We start from the raw sequence: 27,455 nt of genomic DNA on the forward strand, positions 1-27,455 counted from the left end.
TGAAAGTATTACATAGGTCTTCCCCCGCCCCCCTCCCCCCCCATTAACCTCTTCTAGCCCTCTTCAGTCCTCCCTCCTCCCCCCAGGCCTTCACCACCCCTTTGTCTGTGTCCATGGTCTATGCATATATGCATACAAGTTCATTGGTTGATCTCTTCCCACCCACCCTCCCCTGCCTTCCCTTTTCCCTTTAAGGTTGTGATTTAACTTGTGCTTCATAAAGGATTTTTAAGTATAATATGTCTGCAGTCCATTTAAACAGTATCTCCAGATCAGTTCTGAGAATACTTAGGAAAGGTTTGTGTGAATGTTTTTTTTTATTTTATTTTTAAGTTCATCATTTTGATACAAATACCCATGGTTTTCTTCTGTGTTTACATGCAGCCAGGAGCTATGGGCGGAGACGAGGTAAAAAATTTTTTTTAATGAGATCTTTTGCTTGCCAAATTGTGAGTAAATATGATTGTGTGTATGTTTATATCTCTGTGTGTGTATAAAACAGTTAATGTATGGTATGATGTCCTATCTTAATTATTTTAGTGACATAATTCTCTTATATGTTCATTATATATTTTTTGTTGTTAGTTGGTAATTTGTTCTTTAATCCTAATAAAGACATAGCAAAGACTATTTCTACAGGGAAGTTTTTGTTATATGATTTATCGTGAATGATCTTGAGGGGATACGAAAAACATGTTTTTTTTTGGTCCTATATCCACTGTGTTCTTCTCCTACCACTTAGAAGCAGAAGTTGGGTATTAGAAGGCAATTCTTGATCTTAGTAGGTTGACTGGTGAATTTTTGTGTGTGTTATATCCAGAGGCAGATGTACCTTGAAGCTAAATGAAGCTTCAGTTTCAGGGAACCTCACTTTCATGAGCCCCCTCCATGATCTTTAGTTTTGTGTTCTTTTTGTTAAAGAGGGATCCCCAACTTGTATAGTTGCTAGGCCCCATAGAACTTGCATTTTCTCCTGGTCACACCCAAACAAAATAATATTGCTCTCATTTGTATAATGCTTTAGCCTTTCTAAAGTATTCCCACATCTGTAGTTTGTCCAAATAATTTTAGGAAGTAGGTAAGCTTAATGTAGTAGAAAGAGTATGAGATTTAGGATCAAGGACCTAGATTGCAATCATTGCTTTATCACTTTAGTCTGGGTATCCTTATCTGTACATTATAAGGTAATAGAACCAGTCTTGTTCAACCTCAAGAGTATTAATGAAATTATAGTATAAAAAATGGGAAAGGAAAACCTATCCATGTCAACTAAAAGCATTCCAGAAATATAAATTGCTTTGGGACTCAACTCATTTGTAGAAACTGGGAGAAATGAAGTAATTTACTTGCTATGTGATCTCAAGTTAAGATCAGAGGCAAATCTGCTACCTTTGTCTTTTGGCTGCTTATTGGGTGTTGTTTACCCTTCATTGGCTGTCTCTGACTTTGTAGTTGAATCCTGAAGAGAAGATAACATTAAATTCATAATATTTTATTATTTATTTCATGGTAAATATTTGTTGAATTGATGAATATTGGCAGAGCCTAATATGTATTTGAGTTGCCATTGAAACCTTCTTTCATGGTGGAATCTGTTTTCACCTCATGGTAAAGAAAAACATTTGTGTTGTTGATTATTTTTAACCCTGGAAATAAATACTAGTTAACATTTTTAACCTAAATTAATTATTATTTTGTTTTTATTTTAGAGAGAGAGGGGGAGGGAGAGAGAGAAGCATCAATTTGTTGTTCCACTTATTTACACATTCATTGGCTGATTCTTGTATGCGCCCTGACCAGGGATCAAACCTACAACCTTGGCGTGTTGGGACCATGCTCCAACCAATTGAGCTATCTGGCCAGGGCCTGGGCTAAATTATTTTTAGATTTAAAGTATAGAAAATAACATTACTAGAAATCATTTTGTACCATTTCTTTCTTTGGCTGCTAGAAAAATGATCACTCTCAGGAAGGAGTAGGGAATGGACCGTTTTACATGTAAGATAAACACCATCTGGAGGGTCGATGGCGGGGACTACACAGTGATCAGTCGCCAGATCTTGTTAATATTTTCCCACTGGTTTCTCAGGCTTTGCCCCTCTCCTTCCATTTGTATTATTTCACCTTTCTGAAATGCCACTGTGTCCATGTCACATCCCCCTTTCCATTCAGGATCCCCATCATCTGGCTTCTCCCCGTTTCACCAGCGTTTTCCTCTGCTTCTGCTGCCTTACATTCTTCCTTTCTTTTCTGGGTGCCCTGATCTTCAACTGGAGATAAGTTCTTCGAGGACAGTTGTCTCTTCTCCCTGACACTTTGGTATTTCATATAGTTAGCACTTAACAATGCTTAGTGATGAGGATTGCTTTAAAGTAAACCCACATCTATGCAGAACAGAGTTTGGCATTATATTTTAAAAATTATTTTTTATAAGTTATAGTATATTAAATATAAGATCACCTGTAGTTTCTAAACTCATGAAAAAGAATTACTCTTCCTATTTCCATGTTACCTTCTCGGTATCTATTTGTAAGTTTTGACTCAATCGTTTTCAGAAGCCATGATCATCTTTGCATCAAATGCTAAGCTAAACACTGCCTAGATCAGCAGACCACCGGTGGTCTGTGAGGCCCAAAAGGTTGGCAACTGCTGGCCTAGATGACTTGATCCCTACTTTCTGTAAGTCTGCAGTTTTATAGTTGTAAATGAAAAGTGAGAGAGAGAGAGAGAGAGAGAGAGAGAGAGAGAGAGAGAGAGGGAATATGAATATGAGTGTGTACATGGGGGGAATAGTAAAAGATGAATGTTGACTTTCTGTAATGAGGAAAGAAAGTCTTTGTTCCATACTTCTATTCCCAAAGCTATAAAAGAAGAAATGTCATCTTCTTTAAGCTAGGTGAGATGGGGCAGGTGTACCTCATATCCACTTTCATTCTCAGAAATATACTCATCTGGGTCAATGCTGCATAATATAAATGTGATGAACTGGCAGATTTTCTCATGTTCACATATTTGTGTGACTAGAGATTATATTAATACTTGATTTGTTTCCTCCAAACAAAATTTAGACTTACCCCAAAAAGCTTAAGAAGTAAGCTTGCTGATGTATGTTGTTTTATTCTACCTATGGTTAAGATTTGCTATAACTCACCGTGGCCAGTGTGGCTCAGTTGGTTAGACTGTCGTCCCATACACCAAAAGGTCACAGGTTTGATTCCTGGTCAGAGCACATATCCAGGTTGTGGGTTCAATCCCCTGAATATGAGAGGCAACCAGTCGATGTTTCTCTCTCCCTGTTCCTCTCCCTTTCTCTCTCTCTCTCAAATCAATAAAAATTAATTTTTCAAAAAGATTAGCTATAACTCATAATCTATGTTACATATACAGAGTGTGGCAAAAGTAGGTTTATAGTTTGTATGGAAAATAATACAATAATTAATAAATAATAATACAAAAATAAATTCTGTGTTTCAAGTACTCACAACTATAAACCTACCTTTTCCCACCCTATATATGTCGGTAAATATTTTAGGACTAGGAAGCAAAGGGAATTACCTCGCAGCTTTGAGATCTGTCAGCAAGAATTAGGCCAGTAGAATCTTTCACCTCTCCTGAACCTGGAAAAGCTGCCTTGAATAGGTAGAATTTCAGGAACACTTTTGATAAAGGAAGAGGAGGGGAAGGCAAGGCACTCTAGGTATGTGATTCAACTTGAAAGAAAGCTTTGAGGTGAGATTGGCATGACCAGTTGCTTGGAAGATTTGTCCCTGAGTGTGTGCAGTGGGGGCCAGCTGGACAGGCGAGGTTGGCAATGAGATGGTCTGTGCTGCCTTGATGAATGGTTGTAAAACAGAGGGGAAGACTCCCAAACACAGATATGTCAGGCTTTAGAAGGAGGGTTTCACGAAACAAATAATGAAAACCAGAGAGAACCTGGGCATCAACAGAAGGCTTAGGTGGGGAAACAAGTGTTGGAGGGTAGACTCTGACAAGCCACGTGCTTCCAGTAGTGTAGTTGAAGCGGCAGTGGTTAGGGAAGAAGAAGAATTAGATATGAAAGAATAGGATTTGAAAATTAATATTGATTGTATATAAAGTATTTAAACATCCAGTTACATTTTCTGTTGATACTCATTTTTATTGTAGAAATGTGTTTTAGTAGATACATGTTGATTTCCCTTGTGGAATCAAAAGGACACCAAAGCATTGTAGCATTTTCTTTCAGGAGTATTCTGTTGTTGTTGTTTTTTCTTAGGAGTATTCTGGTTTTCACAAGCTCTAATATGTGTTTTCCTATATAACTGCGCCCCCTGTTAGAAACTAGTCTAACAGGTGGTATACAGGATCTTTGCCTTACATTTAGCAACACCCCTGACCAAAATACATGTTGTGTTTTTCATTGTACATGAATTTTTATGGACTCTGGGAGACTTCTGTCCATATGTAGACATGTTGGGTGTGTGGTAATGCTCTGCTTAACAGCATTTCTTAATTAAAGAGCAACAAGGAAAATAAAAAAGATCTTTTTAAGCAATGTAAATGAGCAAATACAGGTAATGTTTGGAGTTACTGTACTATTGGAGTTGCTGTTGTAAAATGTACTTCTGTGTATATTTAACCCATAAAAACTTTATTGACATTAATGGATGGCTTAGTTGATAACAAGTGGTTCTAAAAAGTCAATAAGACAAACTTGTGTACCAAGTTGGCGTTGGGTCTTTCTGCCAAAGCCTGCCCAAGGGAGGAGAGATCAGCTATAGCAATGGAACCGTAATGTAAGCATGCCACCCTGCTTATTCAAATCTGATTATGTGAGCTTTCTTGTCTAAAGGAATGGTTGGTTCTAGAGTGAAACATGGACAGCTAAAGAAATTTCTGAGTGCTCATGATTAAAATCTCTGAAATGTTACTGTTTATTGTAATAGGAAACTTTGAGCACAGGACATGTTATGAGGAATAGCACTAGTTTTTCACCTTTGCAAGAAGGTGCCTAAAGAAATAAAAAAGGAGGGGCTCTTGGTGGGCCACGCTAATTTCATTCATTACGTGTTTGTGTGCTTACTCTGGGTCAGATGCTGGGCTAGAAGTTAAATGTGTTCTGTCTCTCTGCTAAGTGTTCATTCTAGTAGGAGAGAGACACACAATAAATAAATGAAACAAACATTTTTATACTCAAAAGTTATGATAAGTACTAGGCAGGAAAAATGGGACGGAACTCCAACATAGGATGGTGTTCCCTGAAGAGATGTTATTTAAACTGAAACCAAAAAGATGGAAAGGTAGCTATCTTTAAACTTTTTTATTATGGAAATTTTCAAACATACACAAAAATAGAATAGCTTAATGAACTATATACCCATTACTTAGCTTCAGTGGTTATCAACATTTTTGCCAATTTTGTTTCATATATTCCCCCCCTTCAAGTATTTTAAAGAAAATTCCAGACATTATAAGACAGCTATTTTAAGAGGCTTGAGGCAAAGTATTGTGTGTGTGTGTGTGTGTGGTGGGGGGTTGGGGGGGGGGGGAGTAGTAAAAGACCGAATGTCACAACATTGATAAATCTTGAAAACATTATGCTAAATGAAAGGAGGCAATTATAAAAGATCACAGATCCCTCTTTTATGAAATGTCCGGAATAGGCAAATCTATCGAGATAGAAAGTAGACTAATGGTTGCCTAGGGCTGAGAGATTTGAGGAAAATGGGGAGTAACTACTATTGGATTACATGGGTGAATTGTATGATATGTGAATTATATCTCAATAAAGCTGTGTGGGTTTTTTTTGCAAAGGAGGGATGGGACTTGACGAAAGAAAAGGCTTTGTGTGTTTGAGGAAGTTAATAGAGCCCAAAATGGCTGAGCTTGGAAGGGGAGAGGGGAGAGTGTCTTAAGAAGAGGCTGGAGGAAGGAAGGAAATCTGATCATGCGAGGCTTTAGCTCCTGGTGAGGATTTTGAACTTGGTCCAAGTACAAGAGGAAATCTATGACTGTTTGAAAGCCAGGGTCAAGTGATTGGATTTATGTTTTTCAAAGAGCACTCTGGCTACTGTTTGGAGTGTTGTGAGAGAAGTGGGCTGTCTAGTTCAGAATGATAGGCAAGAGATGATGATGTTTTAGGGTAGGGTTAATGACAATAGAATTGGAAAGAGGTGAACAAATGGAAGATAGATTATGGGAGTTGGAATGTACCCTCTTCGATGGCATTAGATTGAAGAATTGAATGTGGAAAGTAAATCAGAAGGAAGACTGAAAATGATGTTCAGGTTCTGGATTGTGAAGCTACTACATATTGAAATAGGAGTGGGAGAGAATAGGTTTAAAGTAGATGCCAAGAGTTCATTTATAAACAGATAAAGCTTGTGGTAACCAGGAGATACCCACATAGCAATACCAGGAAAGATGCATTTCTATCTATTTGTATAGTAGGGTTTTATGGAAGACTTTTGTGTAATAAAAGGAATTCTGCTGCCCTCAGAGATTTGAAAAATCTCATCTAGTTTAAATATATCAATATGTAAATGAGACTCAGGAAAGTGATATATCTTGGCCAACATCACAGATTAATGCATAGCTTTAGAACCTGACTCTTTTGATTTACGGGCAGTTTTTTTAAGGGAGTCATACCATTTAATCCACTTAAAAAAATTCCCAAAGTGACTATTTCCTGAGCTATTTGCAAAACTAAGATGAAAAGAGTCCGGCTTGGAATGCATGCTCTGGGCCAGAAGCAGCCTGGTGCTATTGATTGACAGCAGAGGCTCTGGTGGGGGCTCCCAGGTAGGTCGGAGCAGGTTTGGCAGTCCAGCTGGAAGGGAAGCCTCCTGGGGTAGAGTTATCTTGGACGAGCCTTCTGTGCTTCAGTAGTGTTTTGCAGGTTTCTTACTTGGCATTTTTTTTTACAAGGGTCCTTCAGGTTTAAGTCATCTCTGCATTCAGAGAGTATTTTTCTAATTACTGGGCCAAAAATGACATTCTGGTTATTTTTTAATATGTTTTTATTGATTTCAGAGAGGAAGGGAGAGGGAGAGAGAGGTAGAAACATCAATGATGAAAGAGAATCATTGACTGGTTGCCTCCTGCACGCCCCACACTGGGGATCAATCCCACAACCCAGGCACGTGCCCTGACCGGAAATCGAACTGTGACCTCCTGGTTCATAGGTCGACACTCAACCACTAAGCCACTCTGGCTGGGCACATTCTGGTTATTAATTGAAAATAGATATCAGAAAACCAGACCATTTGGTAGAAAAGAAAGCCAAATGGCCAAGTCATAGCAGATGAGAAGCTTTTCTCTGGCTTCTGTTGAAATATTGAATATGAATATTTTATATGGAAGTATCATGAGGTTAAAGCAGATTTGTATACTAGATGTATCAGAATATAATTTTTTGTTAGGTAAAATGGCTTACTTTAAATATTTGGTCTTGAGGAATGTTTTCATTAAAGAAAAGAAATACATCAGAAAGATGCTAGTTAGTGAAGCAGGGCCTTTCGTGGGATGCAGTTTGGGTGCAGCCTCTTCAAGGGTCAGTTTCTAGTAACACATGTCCAGGAACTAAACCTTACCAGTCTTCCCAGGGATGATTTGTCATGAGGGGGATGGATTTATGCCAACCAAATGAATGTACAAATACCAGCCTCACAAGGGGACCACTGGACAAATCAGAACACCACTGCTTTAATTTATTATGGAGATGGATGCACTAGAAATACAGCGTCAATGGCTGGTTACTTGTGTACTAGTTCAAGAGTCACCTCTTGCCCTAACCAGTTTGGCTCAGTGGATAGGGCGCCGGCCTGCGGACTCAAGGGTCCCAGGTTCAATTCCGGTCAAGGGCACATACCTTGGTTGTGGGCACATCCCCAGTAGGGGTGTGCAGGAGGCGGCTGATCGATGTTTCTCTCTCATCGATGTTTCTAACTCTATTCCCTCTCCCCTCTTCTCTGTAAAAAATCAATAAAATATATATTTTTTTAAAAAGAGTCACCTCTTCACAATAGCAACACACTAAATTCACTTATAGTCTTTCAGGAGCTTATCATTGGAGTATAGAAAAATAAATGGTTGTCAGGCTACGGAAATAACAGATGAGCCATTCTGTCCCACAGAAGAGTAATCCCATCAGTATGATAAAATCCTTTTATCTCCTGTTGGTCTGCGCTGGGTGAGCACTACAAGTTCTTCCTCTTTACTTCTTTTAAATGCCTCCTGCAGACTAACTTTTTGTTCCATCAGCACTCCGGGCAGTCACGTTACAGTGAGATGGACTAGATTATGGATTTTGCAGTCCATTCCTGAGGATATACTTCCTTTAACTTGATTGAGCATGGATGTTTCCCAAGGCTCTCTCTATACACTTCACACAGCACCTCTTTCGGTGGCTGCCTGCTCTAGATGGGCAATCTCCATGGTTCTTAAATTTGAGCACAGGGTTCACTGGGGAAATCTGTTAAAAGTGCAGATTTTCAAGTTTGACCTCCACAGATTCTGATTACGGAGATCTGGGGATGGGTTTCTTAGTTCTTACCCACAGTTAGGGAAACATCATGTATGTGTGAATTCTTAGTAGTTTCATTTCTAAGGGCCACTTTATTACTAAAGTCTATGGTACTCTAAGTACTAACTAAAACAGAGATTTGGTTTTAAAACCTTGGAAAGTTTAAGTATCCATAACCAATTTTTAAAACAGTCCAGATTTTCACAATTAACTCTTGCTTTTATTTTCTTTGTCAAAATACTCTGGGGAAACTGTGGTTATGTTGGCCATGCAAAAGCACGTTCTCCTTGTTCTAGAATGTCTTGAACATCCACTTCTCCTTCTTCACTGCTCTGGTTTAAGACTTCCTCATTCTCTCACTGGACAGTCACAGATTTCTTCAGACTCTCACCCCACCCCCCCTTCTCCCTGGGTGTAAATTGCTGGTGGAGCTGATGGTAGCTATTGTAGGATCTGGGGGTAGAGGGAATACCATGGTCACAAGCACCTTAGAGAATTCATTGTGACAGGATGGGAGATGGATTAGATGGGAGTATCAGACTTTTCAGGGAGTGAGCGTAGTTTTAAAAAGAAAAAAAAACACCTAGTATGAGAAAGAAATATTAAATTTGGAAAATGGGGGAAATTTGTTTCTTTTGTAATACAGAGTATAATGCAGCCGTGGGCAAACTACGGCCCGTGGGCCGGATCCGGCCCGTTTGAAAGGAATAAAACTAAAAAAAAAAGACCGTACCCTTTTATGTAATGATGTTTACTTTGAATTTATATTAGTTCACACAAACACTCCATCCATGCTTTTGTTCCGGCCCTCCGGTCCAGTTTAAGAACCCATTGTGGCCCTCGAGTCAAAAAGTTTGCCCACCCCCCTGATATAATGTTTGAATAAATAGAAGCAATAGAAAAGGTCTCGATTTTCTGGAGCATGGTCCCATCTCTTGCCATCGTCACAGCGTGTGTTGTGTTCCAGCCTTTACTTGCATCCCATGCCTTTGCACATGCTGTTTCCTTTCCTGGATACTGCCTCACTAGTAACAGTTACTGAGTACCTTTTACGTGCTCTTATTAGAACATGAAGATACAGTGATGGACAAGATTAAATGGGTCCCTTTCCTAATAGAGCTTACAATTGAATGGGGTTTTGGGAAATGAGATACCAAATAAAAACCCATACAAAAGTGCTATGAGTGGATAGAAAAGGGGGCCTTAACCGAATCTAGAAGGTCAGGGTCGTTCCACCTGAAAAAATGACTTTTCAGCTGAGACCTGAAGAATTGTAGGCATTACCTAGAAAATTAGGGAGCTGGGAAGAGGGTGTTTGTTGGTTAGGGGAACACTCTGTCCTTAGAGCGTGAGGCAAGGAGGAATAATCAAGAAATTCAAAGGAGGTGTGTGAGATCGGAGGTTAGTGAACCAGGAGGAGAGGCAGCAATTATGATGTAGGAGAGGCAGGCAGAGGCCTTATGGTTACAGAGATGTGTCTGCACTTGATCGAGAGCAATGGGACGTTATTGAGGGGTTTTACAGGTAGGGGTGAGGAGTGAGGTTACATGTTCAGGTTAATTTTTGAAAATGATGACTTTGTGGAGAAAGCACTGTAGGGTTCAGGATAGAAATCAGTAGACTAAGCAAGCTAGTGTGTAGAGCAAGCTTGTCAAACTCAAAGGCTAACACGGGCCAAATAAACAAGGTCTAAATTTATGTGGGCTGCAAAAAAAAGCTTCAATTTTCATAGAAATGTATGTTTACTTCGACAGAGACATGCTGAATACAAAGGGCTGAAATAAATGAATAATCGTTAACATAAAATAATAGAACATTTTAATAAAGTTAATATTTTTTCTTGAACACTTACCAGATACTGAGTAACTGCACAAATTAATAAGTGTAATGTAAATATTTTTCTTGTTCTCCGAAAGCTGAAATATTTCCTGTTGTGCACACCAAACAAGTCAGTACAAGACTAATGATGTAGCAACCGGCTGCTAAAATATTCGCTGCTAGTATTGGTAGAGAGAAATGGTATGCCTGTGTGTAAGGCGAGTAAGGGAAATGAATGCAATATGATTACAGTAATTAGTCATTAGCGAACGTTGTAGTTCATTATTAATAACTAGAGGCCTTTTGCATGAAAAGATTTGTGCAATGCACCTTCCCTCCCCCTGGCCGCTGGCACTGGTTTTCCTCTGGCACCCGGGGCCCAGGCCTTCACTCCAGCCAGAGCCGCCTTCCAGCCCGCACTGCTCCGGCCGGAGCCGCTTTCCAGCCTGCCAGCCCCAGGTCCCCCGCTGGAGGGCCGGATGAGGGCGGGGCGGGCGGCGGGGATCGCTCTGGTGCCGCTCACCAGCCACAGGGCGGGTCGCACACAGGATGCCCACCGTCCCGGGTCGCAGATAGCAGGCCCAGATGGCGGTGGGGCAGGCGGGATGGCGCTGTTCCGCTGTGCCTGCAGTATGCAAATTAGCCACCGTCTTTGTTGGCAGTTAATTTGCATATTGTGCCAGTTAGCCTATGGGAGGCGTAGCACAGGTATGGTCAGTTACCATGTCTGTCTATTATTAGATTATGTGTAACAGGATATTGTAAAAATTAAGTTACGAATTTTTTTATATATATATTTTATTGATTTTTTACAGAGAGGAAGGGAGAGGGATAGAGAGTTAAAAACATCAATGAGAGAGAAACATCGACCAGCCGCCTCCTGCACACCTCCCACTGGGGATGTGCCCGCAACCGAGGTACGTGCCCTTGACCGGAATCGAACCTGGGACCTTTCAGTCCGCAGGCAGACGCTCTATCCACTGAGCCAAACCGGTTTGGCAAGTTACGAAATTTTTATTGAAATGTTTCTTATATACTGTTCTATTGGCTGGGCTGCAAAAATTTTCCTTGTGGGCCACGAGTTTGACATACTTGATGTAGATTCATTAGAATGTTACTTCAGGGGAGAGATGATGGTGATCTGGACTAAGCTGTTAGGATCGAACATGGAATTGACTGGATTGAAGAATTTTATAGCTTGAGTTGGTAGGACGTATGGAGAGATGGATTAGAACTGGAGTGTGAAAGAAACAGAGATGTCAGGATGACACCTGGATTTTGTGGATTGAATTGGATATGGATAATAGTAATTTTTATTGAGAGGAGCAGGTTTGGAGGAAAGATCCAAACCGCGTTAAAAGTTCTTTCTCTGTGGATTCTTGCTTTTACGTTAGGCACTCCCACAAGATTCTGCTCAAATCTGCCCTCCTGTGAAATCACTCTGAAGGTCCTTTTTTCCCCCATCTCCCATCGGGCAGTAAATTGTGCTTTTGTGTCATTTAGTAAAACATCTTCCCTTAGTACTTATTCCTCTGTTTTATAATTGTGCACTTACCTGTCTCTCTGACCAGACTTGATTTCTTTGTCAGGGACTTCCAAATAATGATCTTATTTATTTGATGTTCGTGGATGTGGATAAATACTTTTTCACAGAGTTATGTATGTTAAAGATTTCTTTATCTTTTTTAAATGTGTCTTTACTAATTTCAGAGAGGAAGGAAGAGAGATAGAAACATCAATGATGAGAGAGAATCATTGATTGGCTGCCTCCTGCATGTCCCCCACTGGGGATCAAGCCCACAACCTAGGCATGTGCCCTTGATCAGAATCGAACCTGGGACCCTTCAGCCCGCAGGCTGATGCTCTATCCACTGAGCAGAACCAGCTAGGGCGATTTCTTTACCTTTTTAAAAAATACATATTTTTATTGATTTAGAGAGAAAGGGAGAAAGAGAGAGAGAGAAACATCAATGACGAGAGAGACTCATTGATCGGCTGCCCCCTGCACACCCCACACTGGGGATCGAGCCTGCAACCCAGGCATGTGCCCTGACCAAGAATTGAACTGTGACCTCCTGGTTCATAGGTCGATGCTCAACTGCTGAGCCACACCAGCTGGGCAAGATTCCTTTATTTTAATCCAGGTAATACTGGAATAAATTGTTTTACCGTGGAACTTTCCGCAGCCTTTTGTATTCCAATGTGGATTGTTAATCTATGGGAAAGGCATAAGCTGGGCAATGTTTTCCAATATAATTTACTTCTCCCTTCCCTCCTCCCACACACGCTTTTGTTTTCTGAGCATCTCATGTTACTAGTGTTGAGGGTCAGAGGCGGGGATAGGAACAATCTGTGGGAAATGTGATTGGGCGTGTTCCTATCTCAGAGTAGGCACATAATTCACTGAGTGTGGATTACGTGAAAAGCAAAGCTGACGGCCGGGGGAGAACAGCTCTTCGTGTCTTTGGGAAACTCATTTTGCCTATAGTTGCTGCAGATCTATTTTTCCCTCCGGTAATCAAAACAAATAACAAGGATGAGAATTTACTGTCCATTGTTTTTTCCTGTCAGGCTGGAAAAGCTAGGTGACATGAGGTGACCAGTTTTGTTCTGTTTCTTTGTAGCTAAGCTGGGAAAAGCTGAACAAAAATTTCTTTGGTCCTTTTATTTATTAACTCCCAACATCAAAATAGTGCCTTTCTTATACCACCTGGGTTCATAAAATAAACAGAGTTATATTAGTAACTATTTTTTTTTTGTAAAAGAAATAAATGTTCAGTACTTTTCTAAGGCTATTTATATTCTGTTTCAGAGAGTTGACTGTAGTGACGCAGAACCTAGGTTTCAGGGAAATAAAGACAGGCTAACGACAGGATAGACTAAATGGGGGAGACTTTTTTTTTTTTTTTAAGAGTTGTATGAATTTATTTTAGAGGGAAATTTTTCTTTTAAAGAGTGCTCAAGACAGTTTGTTTTTAGAGGGGAACCTAGTGGAAAGTTTTACCAGGAACTCACTGACTCAAACAGGAAATGTATTTGTTTTTAAACTTAGATTTTATTTTGTTGCCAGATGGCATTCCTGTGTTACATTTATTAACAGACTCTAACTGCTGGTATCTTTCTTATACCATGTGGCGTGGGTAGGTAACTCTGCTCTGTACACTTTCTTTGGCTGTAGAGTTAACAATGAGAAAAAATTTTTGCGTGATATCAAATATGGCCTGCGTTAGGAGGGTTAAAAATGTCATAACCACGTCTACATCTGTCCTCCCACATCTTAACTGACATGTTTTCGTTTACCTGTCCCACCTTTTACTATTGCAGATGTTTATTTTCAAATTGGAGTAGCTTGAAATGGCAGAAAAAACTTAATCATGTTTAGTCCAGCTCTCAAAGAAGTTATCAGCCTCTGTCATCAGTTTAATATTCCCTCAGCCATCAAGTGTCCATCTTTAGAACTGAACCTGTGAGCTCACCATAAAGAGCAAATAAAGATCTGTGAATAAAGATTACTTTTTCATTTATTTTAAGAAATGCTTAGGGAAAGGATACACAACTTGCTGAATACTCTTAGCAGCAAGTGATAGGGACTCTGTGAGTAAGATGTGGTGAATTTTTAGCAGCAAAAACAGCTGCAGCATTTAATGCTTCTTCCTTAGTATCAGTCTAGTCGTGTCTGTGGGTTACATACCTTCACACAAAAATGATGGCACAAATTCGTCTAGACCTGGTAACCTGCCGTCGCTCGTTGTATTGAAAACGTCACAGCTCAGGAGTTACCTTTTTATATGCTTTACTCTGCATTTTGGCTCCTAATAAAACGTTTGTTGTCCAGGAAAAGAATTTTAACTGTGCAAACTCCCACATTTGTTTCAGGTCGGTCTTCTCTCTTCCCCTTTGAAGATGCCTTCCTGGATGACAGTCATGGCGATCAGTCCTTGTCCTCTGGCTTAAGTTCCCCCACTCGCTGTCAAAATGGGGAGCGAGTAGAGCGCTACTCTAGAAAGGTGTTTGTTGGAGGCCTTCCTCCTGACATCGACGAAGGTACTGTGCGTTCATTGTTGACTTTATAAAGGCCAGGTTGGTTCTTTGTGTGATCTGACCCTGCATCTCCTCTCCAGGGCAGTTTTAGGACATTCATATCTTAGTGAGCAGGGGGTGAGACTATTCAATGGATGGAGCGGCAATAGATGATGTATTTCAGGTCTACTGTTTATATGCGTTTTATACATAGCAGTCTCCCAACAGCCTCCCATTTCCTAGTTACTATATCAGAGCTAACTTTTCTGAAACTCTTAGTACGAGCTCATAATTGTGCGAGGTGCTTCACATTGTAGTATCTCATTTAATCCCCATAGCCATCCCAGAAGGCATAGCCTACCAACTCCATTTTATAGGTGAGGAAGCGGCAGATCAGAGAGAAACAATTTGTCCGGGGTCATGTAGCTGTGGTGCAGTTGGAACTCGACATCACAGCTTTTGCTTATGTCCATTATATCACGCCATCTCATATTTTAATATAGATGGCCTATTAGTTAAGAGCTTCCCTCTTATCTGTAAGAATGAAGATTAAGGAGAAATTTTCTTAATCATATTTTTGAGATCCTACCAATCCAAAAGTAAGTTTTTCTCTTATGCCTAAAGCCAGTTAGCACACAGAAGGTTGTCAATAAGTATTTGTTGAGTGGATAAATGAAACAATTATAACAGTTAAGGGGAAAAAACAACAACTCTAGTTCTAGGCCTTGGACCTGCTATAAAATGTTTACAAAACCTGTTTTGCCAGCATTAGTCTAGCTCTGACATTTCATCCTTTTTGTGTGTGTGTTGAGAGAATAGTCTCTAAAAATAGTTTTATTTTAGACTTGCTCCTTTAAAGTTGTACACAAATGGAGACTCACTTTCCTCTGAACTATTCTTGTACTAATGTTAATTTTATTTATCAAATGGATTTTTCTTTAAGACAAAGTTTTGATCATGACTAAGAGAGTGGCAACTTAAACCTGGATAGGAGCTAAGTTATAATCTCCTGCTTTGAGTCAAAAGTCAGAAGGAGCCCTAACCAGTTGGCTCAGTGGATAGAGCATCAACCTGCAGACTCAAGGGTCCCAGGTTCAATTCCAGTCAAGGGCATGTACCTTGGTTGCAGGCATATTCCCAGTAGGGAGTGTGCAGGAGGCAGCTGAGAGATGTTTCTCTCTCATCAATGTTTCTAACTCTCTATCCCTCTCCCTTCCTCTCTGTAAAAAATCAATAAAATATATTTTTTTAAAAAGTCAGAAGGAAAAGATAAAGTTATTGAATTCTAACTTTTGAAACATTTTCTTTATAGGATGTGTAGTAGGTGTGTATGAAAGAAACCTTGGCTTTTAAGTTTTCTTAACCCACCAAATAGAATTATCTACTTATTTCCCCTACTCCTCACCAAAAGAATTAACTATTTGTAAAATAATTGTACAGATTAATACTCTTTAGATTAATAATAATAATCCAGGGTTAATAATCTGAGAGATTATTTTACACAAGTAAAAATATTTTAAATATTCTGTGTACTTTGGCCTTTTTTCTTTTTTTTCTTTATTGATTAAGGTATTACATATGTGCCCTTACCCCCCCTTAGCCCCCCCCACCCCCACTCATGTTCTCACCCCCCTGATGTCTGTGTCCATTGGTTAGGCTTATATGCATGCATACAAGTCCTTTGGTTGATCTCTCCCCCTTACCCCCACCCTCCCCTACCTTCCCTCTGAGGTTTGATGGTCTGATTGATGTTTCTCTGTCTCTGGATCTGTTTTCGTTCATCAGTTTATGTTGTTCATTATATTCCACAAATGAGTGAGATCATGTGATATTTATCTTTCTCTGACTGTGCCTTTTTTCTAAAAGCAGAAAACATTCCTATTTTTAGAATCTCCATTTTATTTGACAGGGAGGTCACCTTAGCTAACGTCAGATTTTTTCCCTCCCAAATCTTTATATCAGTGAATTGGCAGTGAAGGGAAATGAATTATAGTTAGAATCACATTCTGCGTGGGTGAGAGTGAATGACCAAAAGTATCCCCCCGAATGATCGGTATTTTGCTTCGTAGGTTTGCCTTCTGTACAAATGCTTTACAAAACTGCTCTCCAAACATTTCTTACATGAAAAGGCATGTTTTATGCTATTCAGTTTGCAATGTTCGTTTCTCTTTTGCTAAGATTCCTCCTCTGTTTTGCAGATGAGATCACTGCCAGCTTCCGCAGGTTCGGACCTCTCGTGGTGGACTGGCCTCACAAAGCTGAAAGCAAGTCGTACTTTCCTCCGAAAGGTAATGCCCTTGAAAGGTCTCCTCTGCCGGCACTTAAAGTGTCTCTGCTGCCTGCCTGTTGGAGAGCTAGCTCGATAGTTCAGTAAAAAGCAGCCTTTTAACTCATGAAAGAGCTGTTGACATTTCCCCCCACAATTGAGAAAACATTTAACATTGGTCATCTGCTCGTGTCTCACTGTTTTTCACTTGAAGACTGTTCCCAGGAGCACACTGATTGTTTCGGGGCATCTATTCTACTGACAGTGAGGCCTTGCGAGTCTGTTGTGAATGAAGCTCGTGCTAACTATTTGAGAAAAAGGATCTAGGGTTTTGAGAAATGGCAGTGATGGGAAAGGAAAAGATTACCTAAAGTCAAATTTTATTTGTATCCCATAGCCCTGTGGTTTTATAGATCTTATAAAGCCCAAACTTGGAAAATGTCGTGACTAAAGAATGACATTTTATGAAATTATCTTTATTCGTGTCTGTCTCTTAAGCAACTTAATCTGTTGATGGGTGCAGAGCAAGCTAGCAAAGGACTCTTCACATAACTTTGCTTCTCTTATTTTCGGTAGGCTTTTCTTTTTTACAAGGCCATGAAAATGTATTAGTTTGTTCATAGTTTGCCATTTTTGTAGGATCTAGGGATCTTTTCTGGTGATATTAACTCTGGGTATGCATCTAGATGTATACAGAAGAGTGTTTGGGTTAAAGAGAAGTGTCCTTCTCATGTTATGTTCTGTAGATATGTTTTAAGGCTGCCTTTCATCTCTAGGGAATTGTTTTTTGGGATAGTTGTTGTGTAAAACATTACCCACCACTAGAAGATGGGGTCAAAATACTTGTCCTTCTTGTGCCTTTTCCAGGAATCAAAGATAGCTTAACTGAGGAAAGGCAAGTGGCTTCCTTTCATGTTTGGTTTCTTTGTCGCCTGTATTTCTCCCCACTCTCTTTATAGCCTATGAAAGTGTTATTCACTAAAGAGGGCTATTAGTTTGCTTTTAACATATGTCCGTATGTTAGAAGAATTTTTAAAGTAAAGAATTTAAGTTTTATATTAATCAGAAAAGATAAAAATCATCATGCTGATTATTTCAGCAAAGGAATGTGTTCATGCGGTGCATGTATGACACTGTCTAAACACACGCCTTTAAGACATATTTTTAAAAGTGCTCACCTGAAATCTATATAATTTTATTAACCAATATCACTCCAATAAACTCATTAAAAAACAAACAAACAAAAAAAACACAGTCAAGGCAACACCAGCTCCTGACCCAGCAGTGAGCTGTGTGTTGGCCCCAGGGGAACCCTGGACAGCTTAACCACACTTTGACAGCAGGCCTCAATCGGAGAAGAAAGGTTCTGGAAAAGTTGTCTCTGAAATAAATTTATTTTAGTGTTAAAAAAAAAAAGGTGTACTAATAATTCATTGAATCAGAATAGTGTTATTTCAGTGAATGAATAAGTTTACTACACTGTACCATATATAATATACTCTTTTAAGTCCCATGTGTAAAAAGATATTCCTCAGAGTACTAGTTGCCTATGTGAATCATGACAGTGTTATTTCAGTGAAAGAATGTATTCATATTGTGGTTATTGTAACATACTGTGTAAAATGACAAGTATAAAAGGTACGTCTAAGGGTGCCAGTTGAAAAAAAAAATCATGCTGAGGTTATAAAAATAATTCTGGGATAAAAGGTGTCAGATGATCATTATAAAAATGAAGATAAATACATATGATCATATCCAAAGAAAATTATCCCATATCTACCTCTATCAGAAATAATCACTGTATACATTTTATTAAATATCCTTCTGATATCTCTGTGAATATATACATTTACATGAAATTTAAAATTTTACATAAACAGGATCACATTATGCATGCTGTTTAATAACCTACATTCCCCCCACCCCTCCCCCAGCAATGTCAGCACCTTTCTATAAGAAACCTACATTATTGTTAATGACCTTATTTTATTTAATTAGTCCTACTGATGATGGACATTTAAGTTACTTCCAGTTGTTTTCACTCATGGATGATGCTTCAGTGAATATCCTTATGCCTTCATCTTTTTGTCCTTTTATATAAATATTACCTCTTAGGGTGAACTTTCAGAAGTGAGGTATATGTTTATACATATTGCCAAGCTGCCCTTAAGAAAGGTTATGCACATTTATATTCCAAAACTCAGGTTTAATGAGGGTTTGGGGATATGGCCTTTTCCATCTTTGCCAATCTGTTGGTGTCCAACCCCAGCAGGTCCAGGGGTCCCCAAAGGTGTGGACGGAGTCAGCAAAGAAGGAATGACATGGAGACAGCGTTCAGTTGATCAGCAGCCTAGCCAGGATCTCCAGCCAGGATCTCCAGCCAAGTTCTGGTCTGGATCTCCAGAGAGGTTCTGCTTAGGATCTCCAGCCAGGTTCTGTGTCCATGTTGTCTTGCTAGGTTCTCCAGGTTCTCCAGCCAGGTTCTGTAGCCATGTTCCCTCGCTAGGTTCTCCAGCCAGGTTCTGTCCAGGTTCTCCAGCCAGGTTCAGTCACCAGGTTCTAGTCAGGTTCTCTTGCCATGTTCTATCCAGGTTCTGTAGCCAGGTTCTGTCTCTAGGTTCTTCAGCCAGGTTCTCTCGCTAGGTTCTGTCTCTAGGTTCTGTGGCCAGTTTCTGTCCAGGATCTTTTGCCATGTTCTCTCGCTAGGTTCTGTCTCTAGGTTCTGTGGTCAGTTTCTGTGTCTAGGTTCTGTGTCCTGTTGTCTTGTTACATCTGTATTTATACCAGTTGATTCCAATCCTATCAATCTCTATTCCAAAGGTTAGGGCGTTTCTTATCTCCATTCCAGGGAGTAAAGATTATGTAGCTTAAGCATGATTGTTCGAAGTTAAAGTGATTAATTACCCGCCTGGCATTTAGTTAAGGGGTTTTATTTCCTCCCTAACTTCAGGGGAAAATCCCTACCTGGGGAAACAACCTTTCTCGGAGAGGTGACCTTGGTTAAAATGCATAGTGCCAAGAAGGCGAGCAAACATATTAAGAACAGTATGCCATATATGCCAGGTCCCTTGAAATAGCAAGGATGGACCGGCTCCCGGCACCAATCCAATGATTAAAATAACATATTTTTTGGCATTTTTTCTTTTGGGGGCATTTGAATTTATTTTACCTTTTTACATTGCCATCTGATTTCTATCTGGAAGTTATAATGGAGTAAGGCAGAAGAAAGGATCCAGATTTATTTTTCCAATTATGCCACTTGTTCCAACAATTGCTTGTTGACTGTTCCATTTTTCCTCATTGATATGAATCATTAGAAGGTCACCTCTGCTATTTCTCAATGCTAATGAGTACTTGAAATGTGACTAATTTATTGATTGATTGATTTTTCTTGATTTTAGAGAGAGGGAGAGGGAGAGGGATATAGAAATAGAAACATCAGTGATGAGATCCTACTGGAGATCGAGCCCACAGCTTGGGTATGTGCCCTGACTGGGAATTGAACCGGTGACCTCTTGGTTCGTGGGTTTACGCTCAACCACTGAGCAACCCTGGCCAGGTGAAATGTGACTAATTTAAATTGAGATATGCTATAAGTGTGAAATGCACTGATTTCAAAGACTTAGTTTTAAAAAATGTTAAAAGGTTCACTAATTTTCTTCACATACTAAAATGATAATTTTTGGATATATTGGATTAAATAAAATATATTAAAATTAACCTTACCTGTTTCTTTTTACCTTTTTAAATATAAATATTAGAAAATTTTCAGTTACAGTTGAGTAACTGAAAAATGTATGTGAGTAACACTTCTATTGGACAGCACTCCTCCAGAACACGGATCAGCAAACCACCTGTTTTTGCAATGGCCCCCAGGCTACGGATAGTTCTTATATTTTTAAGGGCTATAAAAATGCACACACAAGGAAGAATATGTAACGGAGACTGTATGTGACCCTCAAATTCCTTTACATAAAATCTCTCGACTTCCTACTCTAAAATAGCCCAGAGAATTACTCAATTAGCTTCTGAGGCATCCAGTTACAAAGGAGGCAGGTTATTTCAGAGGAACTCTATATACTTGCAGACCTAACTAATTATTAAAGTTTGTTTTCTGTTGAGTCAAATGCTTCCCTGCAGTCTTCATCCATTAGTCAATTGTGTCCTATAAAATAAAACAGAATAAGTCATCATTGTGACATCTATTCATGGTACTTAAAGGACTATCAGTCTTCTCTTTTCTAAGTTAAATGTTTTCACTTCCCTTAGTAATACCTTACATTTAATGGTTTCTGGATAACCATTCTTCTTATCTGCCAATATATATACACATGTGTGTGTGTATTTTTTACAATATCCTACTTAGATTTGTTACTGAAAATTGGAGAGAACATTGGATTGGTCTGAGCAGTGGAGAGTTTATCAGCTTTATAAATTCCATGTTTTTTTGTACCATTTATATATATAAAAGCCTAAGTGACCGTTCAACCCTTTGACCATTCAACCAGTAGCTATGACGTGCACTGACCACCCAGGGGGCAGATGCTCAATGCCCAGGCATGGAAACATGGAACAGACTGATGAATCTCAGAGGGAAGTGGGGAGAGTGGGAAGAGATTAACCAAAAATCTTATATGCATACTAGAGACCCGGTGCACAGATTCATGAACTGTTGGGGTCCCTCGGCCTGGCCTGCAGGGATTGGGCCGAAACTGGCAGTCCGACATCCCCCGAGGGATCCCAATTGCAAGAGGGCGCAGGCCAGGCCAAGGGACCCCTCCGGTGCACGAATCTGTGCACCAGGCCTCTAGTTCCTATATAACAGCATAATATAAAACTGTAGAACACTAGAATTGGTGCCCTTATTTTACAGCTGAGGTTAAGTTTGGAGATGAATCAGTGAGAGCCAGGCTATGAAGGGAATCTGGATCTCCTGATTCTGGTCCTCAGGCTTGTGTCCTCAGAGAGCAGGTTGCATTTTTTGGTGATTGGGGTCAAGGAGGAGAAATAATAATTATGCTTTTGGCTCCTGTCTTGTTTTGCTCTTAGCTAAAGTTTGACCTATTTGGGAAGGACCTAAAGAAATTTGGTGTTATTCCAAGACTGAAGTTAACTTTGAGCATCAATGCCCATTGCTTTAAATGTTGGGGCCATCTAAGCAGTTCACCCCAAATTATTCTGTGCCTTTTGAATAATGCCCCTTTGTGCTTTTTCTACTTTTCTTTAAATCCCTTAGGGTTTTAACACATTGTATGCAGGAAACGTGTTTACACGTTTTACGTATTTATACGTTCTACCCGTGTAGTAGAGCGCGGGACACGTATTAATACGTTTTTTATAGACTAGCGGTAGAATGCGGGTAACGTATAAATACGTAAACTAAAGTTATCGTAATTTTACTGAACGTTGCCATTTGCGCAAAAAATTAGCAAAAATGGCCTGCGCTACCTCTTAGCGCGCGATAAAAACTACCTGCAAACAATGTGTTAATTGAGTTTTGTGCCTTCTTGGTACTGTCTCTTTCTCCCATTGTACTTTTCTTTAGGTCACCTGAGGTTGGCCATTAGGTACAGTTTGTTTGGCTATATGTTTTAGACTTACATGTAAGTAGAGAGGAAAGCATGAACGATCCACTATAGTTTTCTTTGGCCCTTTTTAAAAAAAAGTATATGCCTTATAAAAAAAAGAATCATTCATTCATTCATGTATCAGGTTTACTATACAGAGCTGGAGTAGTTTGTAAAACCATGATAATTTCAATGAACTCTAGAGGGCTTAAGTTCTACATAGAGAGACAGTGGCCAGATATAGCAACTGCCCCCTTAAGTGTTGTTGGGTCAAGCAGAGTTGTAGGTGATGGAGACGAGGGCCACTGAGGCATTTGACCAACCATTCGAAGGTATGTAGAGCTCTATGGACACTTAGTCTGTGGCTACAAGCAGGCAATTGCTTGGTGTTCTCCAGAGCACCACTGAGAACATGGGAGGCGGAAGAAGCATGGAAGTCAGATTGTGTGTCTTTATGATTCTTCTCAGACCACATGAACTTATAGTCCTGTGGGGAAGATAAAAAAATAATCAGATGGTCACAAAATAAACACAATTACAAATAGTGATCGTTCTCTAAAGGAAAAATAAGAGAGTGCAGTGACTTTAAAATGTATCAATTTAGATTGGGGATATGGAGAGAGCTTCTCTGAGAAAATAGTGAAGCAGACCCGAAAATTGAGGTGTTAACTAGAAAGTGTAGGGAAGCAAGTTCCAAACAGAAGAGTACCACATGGGAAGTACTGAGTATGAAGAGCTTTAGTACTTTGAGGAAATGAAGGAAGTGTGGTTGGAATGTTATGAGGAGGAGAAAATGATGCAGAAGAAAGAGCCTTGAAGAAGTAGGACTTTTTTTTTTCTTCACTAAACTGATCTAGTCCCCCTGAGAGAGTTGACATCAAGGCATTTGTGTGGTGTTTGGCTTTGGGATGGAGGGAGAGTGGAGTTGGGTCAAGTAGAAATATCAGTTTAAAATACTTTTAAATAGCTATTGGTAAAATTGAAGCAAAGTCTTGCTCTGAGTTTTCTGAATTTCCTTCTTGATGATGAAAAGAAATCCACCTCTAATAAAAATATTGAGGAAAAGTTTCCTGAAATTGCATTCTCATGCACTTTAGATCTGGAATAATAGAGCTGAAATCATGAGTCCTGGGAACTGGGATTCTCCCAAATGTTAGGGCATGAACCAGATCTCGAATTCATACAGAATACTAATCAATATCATCATGTCTATAATAGCTTGGATGCAGGTACTGTATTTTTCCGTGTATAAGATGCTATTGTTTACTAAAATCGTTAGACTGAAAATCGAGGGGCATCTTATACACAGAAGTCAGCCTAGGAGGGAGCCACATGGGTCATACTGCCCATACCAGCCGTGGGTTTGAAATGAATAAAACTATTGAAATAAAAGACCGTACCCTTTTATGTAATGATGTTTACTTTGAATTTATATTAGTTCACACAAACACTCCATCCATGCTTTTGTTCCGGCCCTCCGGTCCAGTTTAAGAACCCATTGTGGCCCTCGAGTCAAAAAGTTTGCCCACCCTATACCTTGTCAAACAGGCTTCCTCTAATCACAAGCCTTATTTTACTAAAGTCAGCTGATGCCATAATTGAAGGTGGAGGTGGAGAGTGTGCAGATGCAACAGGGACCAAGCATTCTGAGCCCATTAAGATGTCAAAAAATAAAAAGATAAATACCGGTAAGTGGTTGTCTTATTCTGCAAAATTCAATGTAATCAGCTATGCAAAAGAGCATGGAAATAGAGCTGCAGAGAGACAGTTTGGACCTCCTCCCACTGAGTGTCTGATCAGACAGTGGAGAAAACAGGAAGAACAGCTCCTTAAGATGCCAGAAACGTAGAAGAAGGCCTTAAGAGGAAGACCAGCAAAATGTTTAAAATATTGATTTCTTAATTTGGGTTTGGAAAAGTAGGGGCATCTTATACATGGGGGCATCTTATACACGGAAAAATAAAGTAATTTGCAGATAGTTATTGAAAATGGATGCAGGAGAACAATAAATACAGAGAATCTAGCTCCTAGTTCAAATGATCATGCAGCATGATTAATCCATCTAATATTTGTACATCAGTCTATGCAAGAGTCTGTGCAAATCAGTCTGTGGAAGAGTCTGTATATGGCCTATTGGGATCAGAGAAGACACCATTCTTGTTTTGGAGAAGGCTATAGTTTTCCTGCAGAGACATGAAAACACAGATGTAAAGCATTAAGGGATGGTAAAGAGCATGAATTCTGGAAATGGACTTGCTGGGCTCTCCCACTTATTAGTTGTATGACTTTAGGCATGTTGTTTAGCCTTTCTGTGCCTTACTTTCATCACCTGCAAAAGAGGGATAATAATAGTACCTACTTTATAAGGTTGTGATGAGGATTAAAATAAGTAAATCTGTGTGGAGTACTTAAAGCAGTCCCTACATACAGAAGGTATCATGAATGGTGATGTTATTTTTATTAAAATATACATCAATTTATGGTCAATGACAAGCAAGTAAAGTATCCTAGGTATCCAGAGGAAGAAGAGATTCCTGTGGACTGTGGTTTTATAAGCTGGGCAGGAAAAGAATAGGCAGGAATTGCCTGGGGCTGGGATTATGATAATTAGATAGCTACCGTTTACTGAGGGTTTGTTGTGATCCAGAGAACAGGTTACTATTATCCGTGCTTAATCTCATTTAATCTTACCAACTCCACAAGGTAGGCACGCTTATTATTTCCATTTTATAGAGGAAGAAGCAGGTTTAGAAGAGGGTAATTAATTTGTCCATGGTCATGTGTTAAATGTTAAGACTTGGATTTGAGCCTAAATAGGCTGACCTCAGAGCCCAAGTTTCTTAAATATTACACTATACACTATCACATTCAGGGGAAAAAGAATGGCTTAGAGATTAAGAATGGTCCTGCATGTTCAAGGCAGGGTTAGGTGGTAGCTTCACTCCCAGGCCTAGAATCTGTGCCTGGTAACTAATGATCACAAGTATAAGCTCTGGCCTAGACGATATGGCTCATTGGTTGAGCATCTATGAACCAAGAGGTCATGGTTCCATTCTCAGTCAGGGCACATGGCCAGGTTGCGGCCTCGATCCCTAGTAGGGGCCGTGTAGGAGGCAGCCAATCAATAATTCTCTCTTATCATGGATGTTTCTATCTCTCTCTCCCTCTCCCTTCTCTGAAATCAATAATATATGTGTGTGTGTGTGTGTGTGTGTGTGTGTGTGTGTGTGTGTGTGTGTATTTTTTTTTTAAAGAGTACAGGCTTTGGAGTAAGCTATCTGTGTTGAATTTCTATGCCACTTCTTGCCATTGCAAGTATCTTTGGGCTGATTATTAATCTTCCTAAATCTCTTTTGTAAAATCTACAAAATGGAAATAATAGTAGTGTCTACTTTGATTTGCTATGAGGATTAAAGGAGAAAATACACATAGAATACTTTCATAAAGCCTAGATATTATTTAAGGCTTTTTAAAAATTAAAATTATATATATATATATATATATATATATTTTTTTTTTTTTTTTTTTAATAAGGGACAGGCTGGGTTTAGACAGGATCAGTAAAGCCATTTAGAAGTCTTCTATAATCAGGCTTATAAGCAATGATGAGGACCACGAACAACTAAGATATTAGAGTTGAGATAGTACTTGAATGAGGGGAGAAGGGGTCCACAGTGATCGAGTAGATAGATCATGTTGATAGCAGGGTTGTACTAAAAATCCCTTCCACTGAATGGGAGCATCATGGCACTGCTGAATGTAGGGGAGTCCGTAGAGAGAAAACCATTTGGTGTAGTGATGATTTGATTAAAGATGTGGAGGTTACTAGGCCCTCGCCTCTTACCTGAGGAAGCATTCCTAATGAGCAATTGGAATTGAGGCTGTAGGGACTTTGGGAAAAGAGGCTGAGGCTGTGACTGGAGGTTACATCCTTCAAGAGTCATCTTTATAGAAAGGAGGGAGAAGAAAAGGAAAAACAGGTAAGAAGTAAATGTTGTTAGGAATCAGAAGGAAGAGGACATGGCAGTGGAGATGTGGGGAGTGTATCTATGGCTGCTGAGCTAAAGGAAAGAAGCAGCAAGAAAGAATAGTCAACACCATCAGATGGTGCAGGGTTACTGACAATCCTTCTGGCGTAGTGATGAGTGTGTGGTCCTCTTTGTCAGGTACATAATCATAGTAATTTCTATTGTTATCCCACTTATAGGCCTTCATATTGTGATAAAGTATTAAAACCAGAATAAAGCAATCTGGTTTACATTGAACAAGTGTTATCTATCTATCTATCTATCTGTCTATCTATCTATCTATCTGGCTAAGTGTCCGTCTGACTGGTAGCTATGACACGCACTGACCACTAGGGGCAGACGCTCAACACAGGAGCTGCCATGATGCGCACTGGCCATTTAAAAATAAACGGCACCACAGACCTGGCACTGACAAACCAACACTCGGCTTCCTCCAAGGGGGACACCCTACCAAATCGCAGCCAACACTGCCATGGCACAAAATGCGGCCCACAGCCCAGCCCAGAAACGATTGCTGTGGGTGCCAGGTAATGACATCACATAGCAACACTCGGCTTCCTCCAAGGGGGACACCCTACCAAATCGCAGCCAACTCTGCCATGGCACAAAATGCGGCCCACAGCCCAGCCCAGAAACGGTTGCTGTGGGTGCCAGGTAATGACATCACATAGCAACACCCGGCTTCCTCTCCCTAGCGACTAGCCTCCTTGGAGTTTCTTCAGCCCAGGAACCTGACTTGCTTTACAGCCAGATGCAAACATTTTATAGTTCAACCAAATGTTTGTGAATCGTTTTCCCATTCCTCATCTCCGTTGATCCTCACAGAAGTCCTAGAGTACATAGATAGGAGACTTAGGCAGAATCCTATTTTTTTTTTTTTTTTCATTAGCGAGACAACAGAGATTTAGAAAGTTTTGAAACTTGACCCAACTGAAAAGAAGTAAGAAATGGTGAAACTCGAAAATGACTGCAGGTTTTCTCACTTGCAGAATATAGTCAAACATTGCTACCGTTAAATATTTTACCCTTTGTTCTCCCTGTGTGATCTACAATAATAATCTGCTTCATGTTGATATTTACTTTTGTGTTGCTGACAGTTACCTGAAAGAGAAGTTGGGGTGCTTCACTGAGCTGGAAAAAGTTTAGCTAAATCTGAAAGCAGGTCTAATTAAGCAAGTTTATTCTATATCTATAAAAGGCTAAGTTGACTTGCGCATGTGCAATACATATAAAGCTCTTGCTGGTGCCATTTG

The 27,455-nt window shown here is 39.7% G+C and overlaps 1 protein-coding gene across 12 annotated transcripts in view; it reads left to right on the forward strand.

The window, feature by feature from the left end:
- Positions 1-27,455, forward strand: part of CPEB3 (cytoplasmic polyadenylation element binding protein 3) — a 181,726-nt gene that overhangs the window by 94,207 nt on the left and 60,064 nt on the right. For 9 of the 12 annotated variants that reach the window (XR_004972187.1, XM_036336608.1, XM_036336607.1 and 6 more), the window contains 3 exons: positions 385-408; positions 14,198-14,365; positions 16,540-16,629. The exons of 1 other annotated variant lie outside the window; for it this stretch is intronic. Coding sequence is in view for 10 of the 11 variants with exons in the window: in XM_036336608.1 (XP_036192501.1) it covers positions 385-408; positions 14,198-14,365; positions 16,540-16,629 (282 nt within the window). In the remaining variant the exon portion in view is untranslated. The remainder of the gene's footprint in view (positions 1-384; positions 409-14,197; positions 14,366-16,539; positions 16,630-27,455) is intronic. 2 more of the 12 variants (XM_036336603.1, XM_036336601.1) reach the window with 1 other exon arrangement.

Source organism: Myotis myotis, unplaced genomic scaffold (genome assembly GCF_014108235.1).
Source record: "Myotis myotis isolate mMyoMyo1 unplaced genomic scaffold, mMyoMyo1.p scaffold_m19_p_15, whole genome shotgun sequence".
In the NCBI taxonomy this organism is placed as follows: domain Eukaryota; kingdom Metazoa; phylum Chordata; class Mammalia; order Chiroptera; family Vespertilionidae; genus Myotis; species Myotis myotis.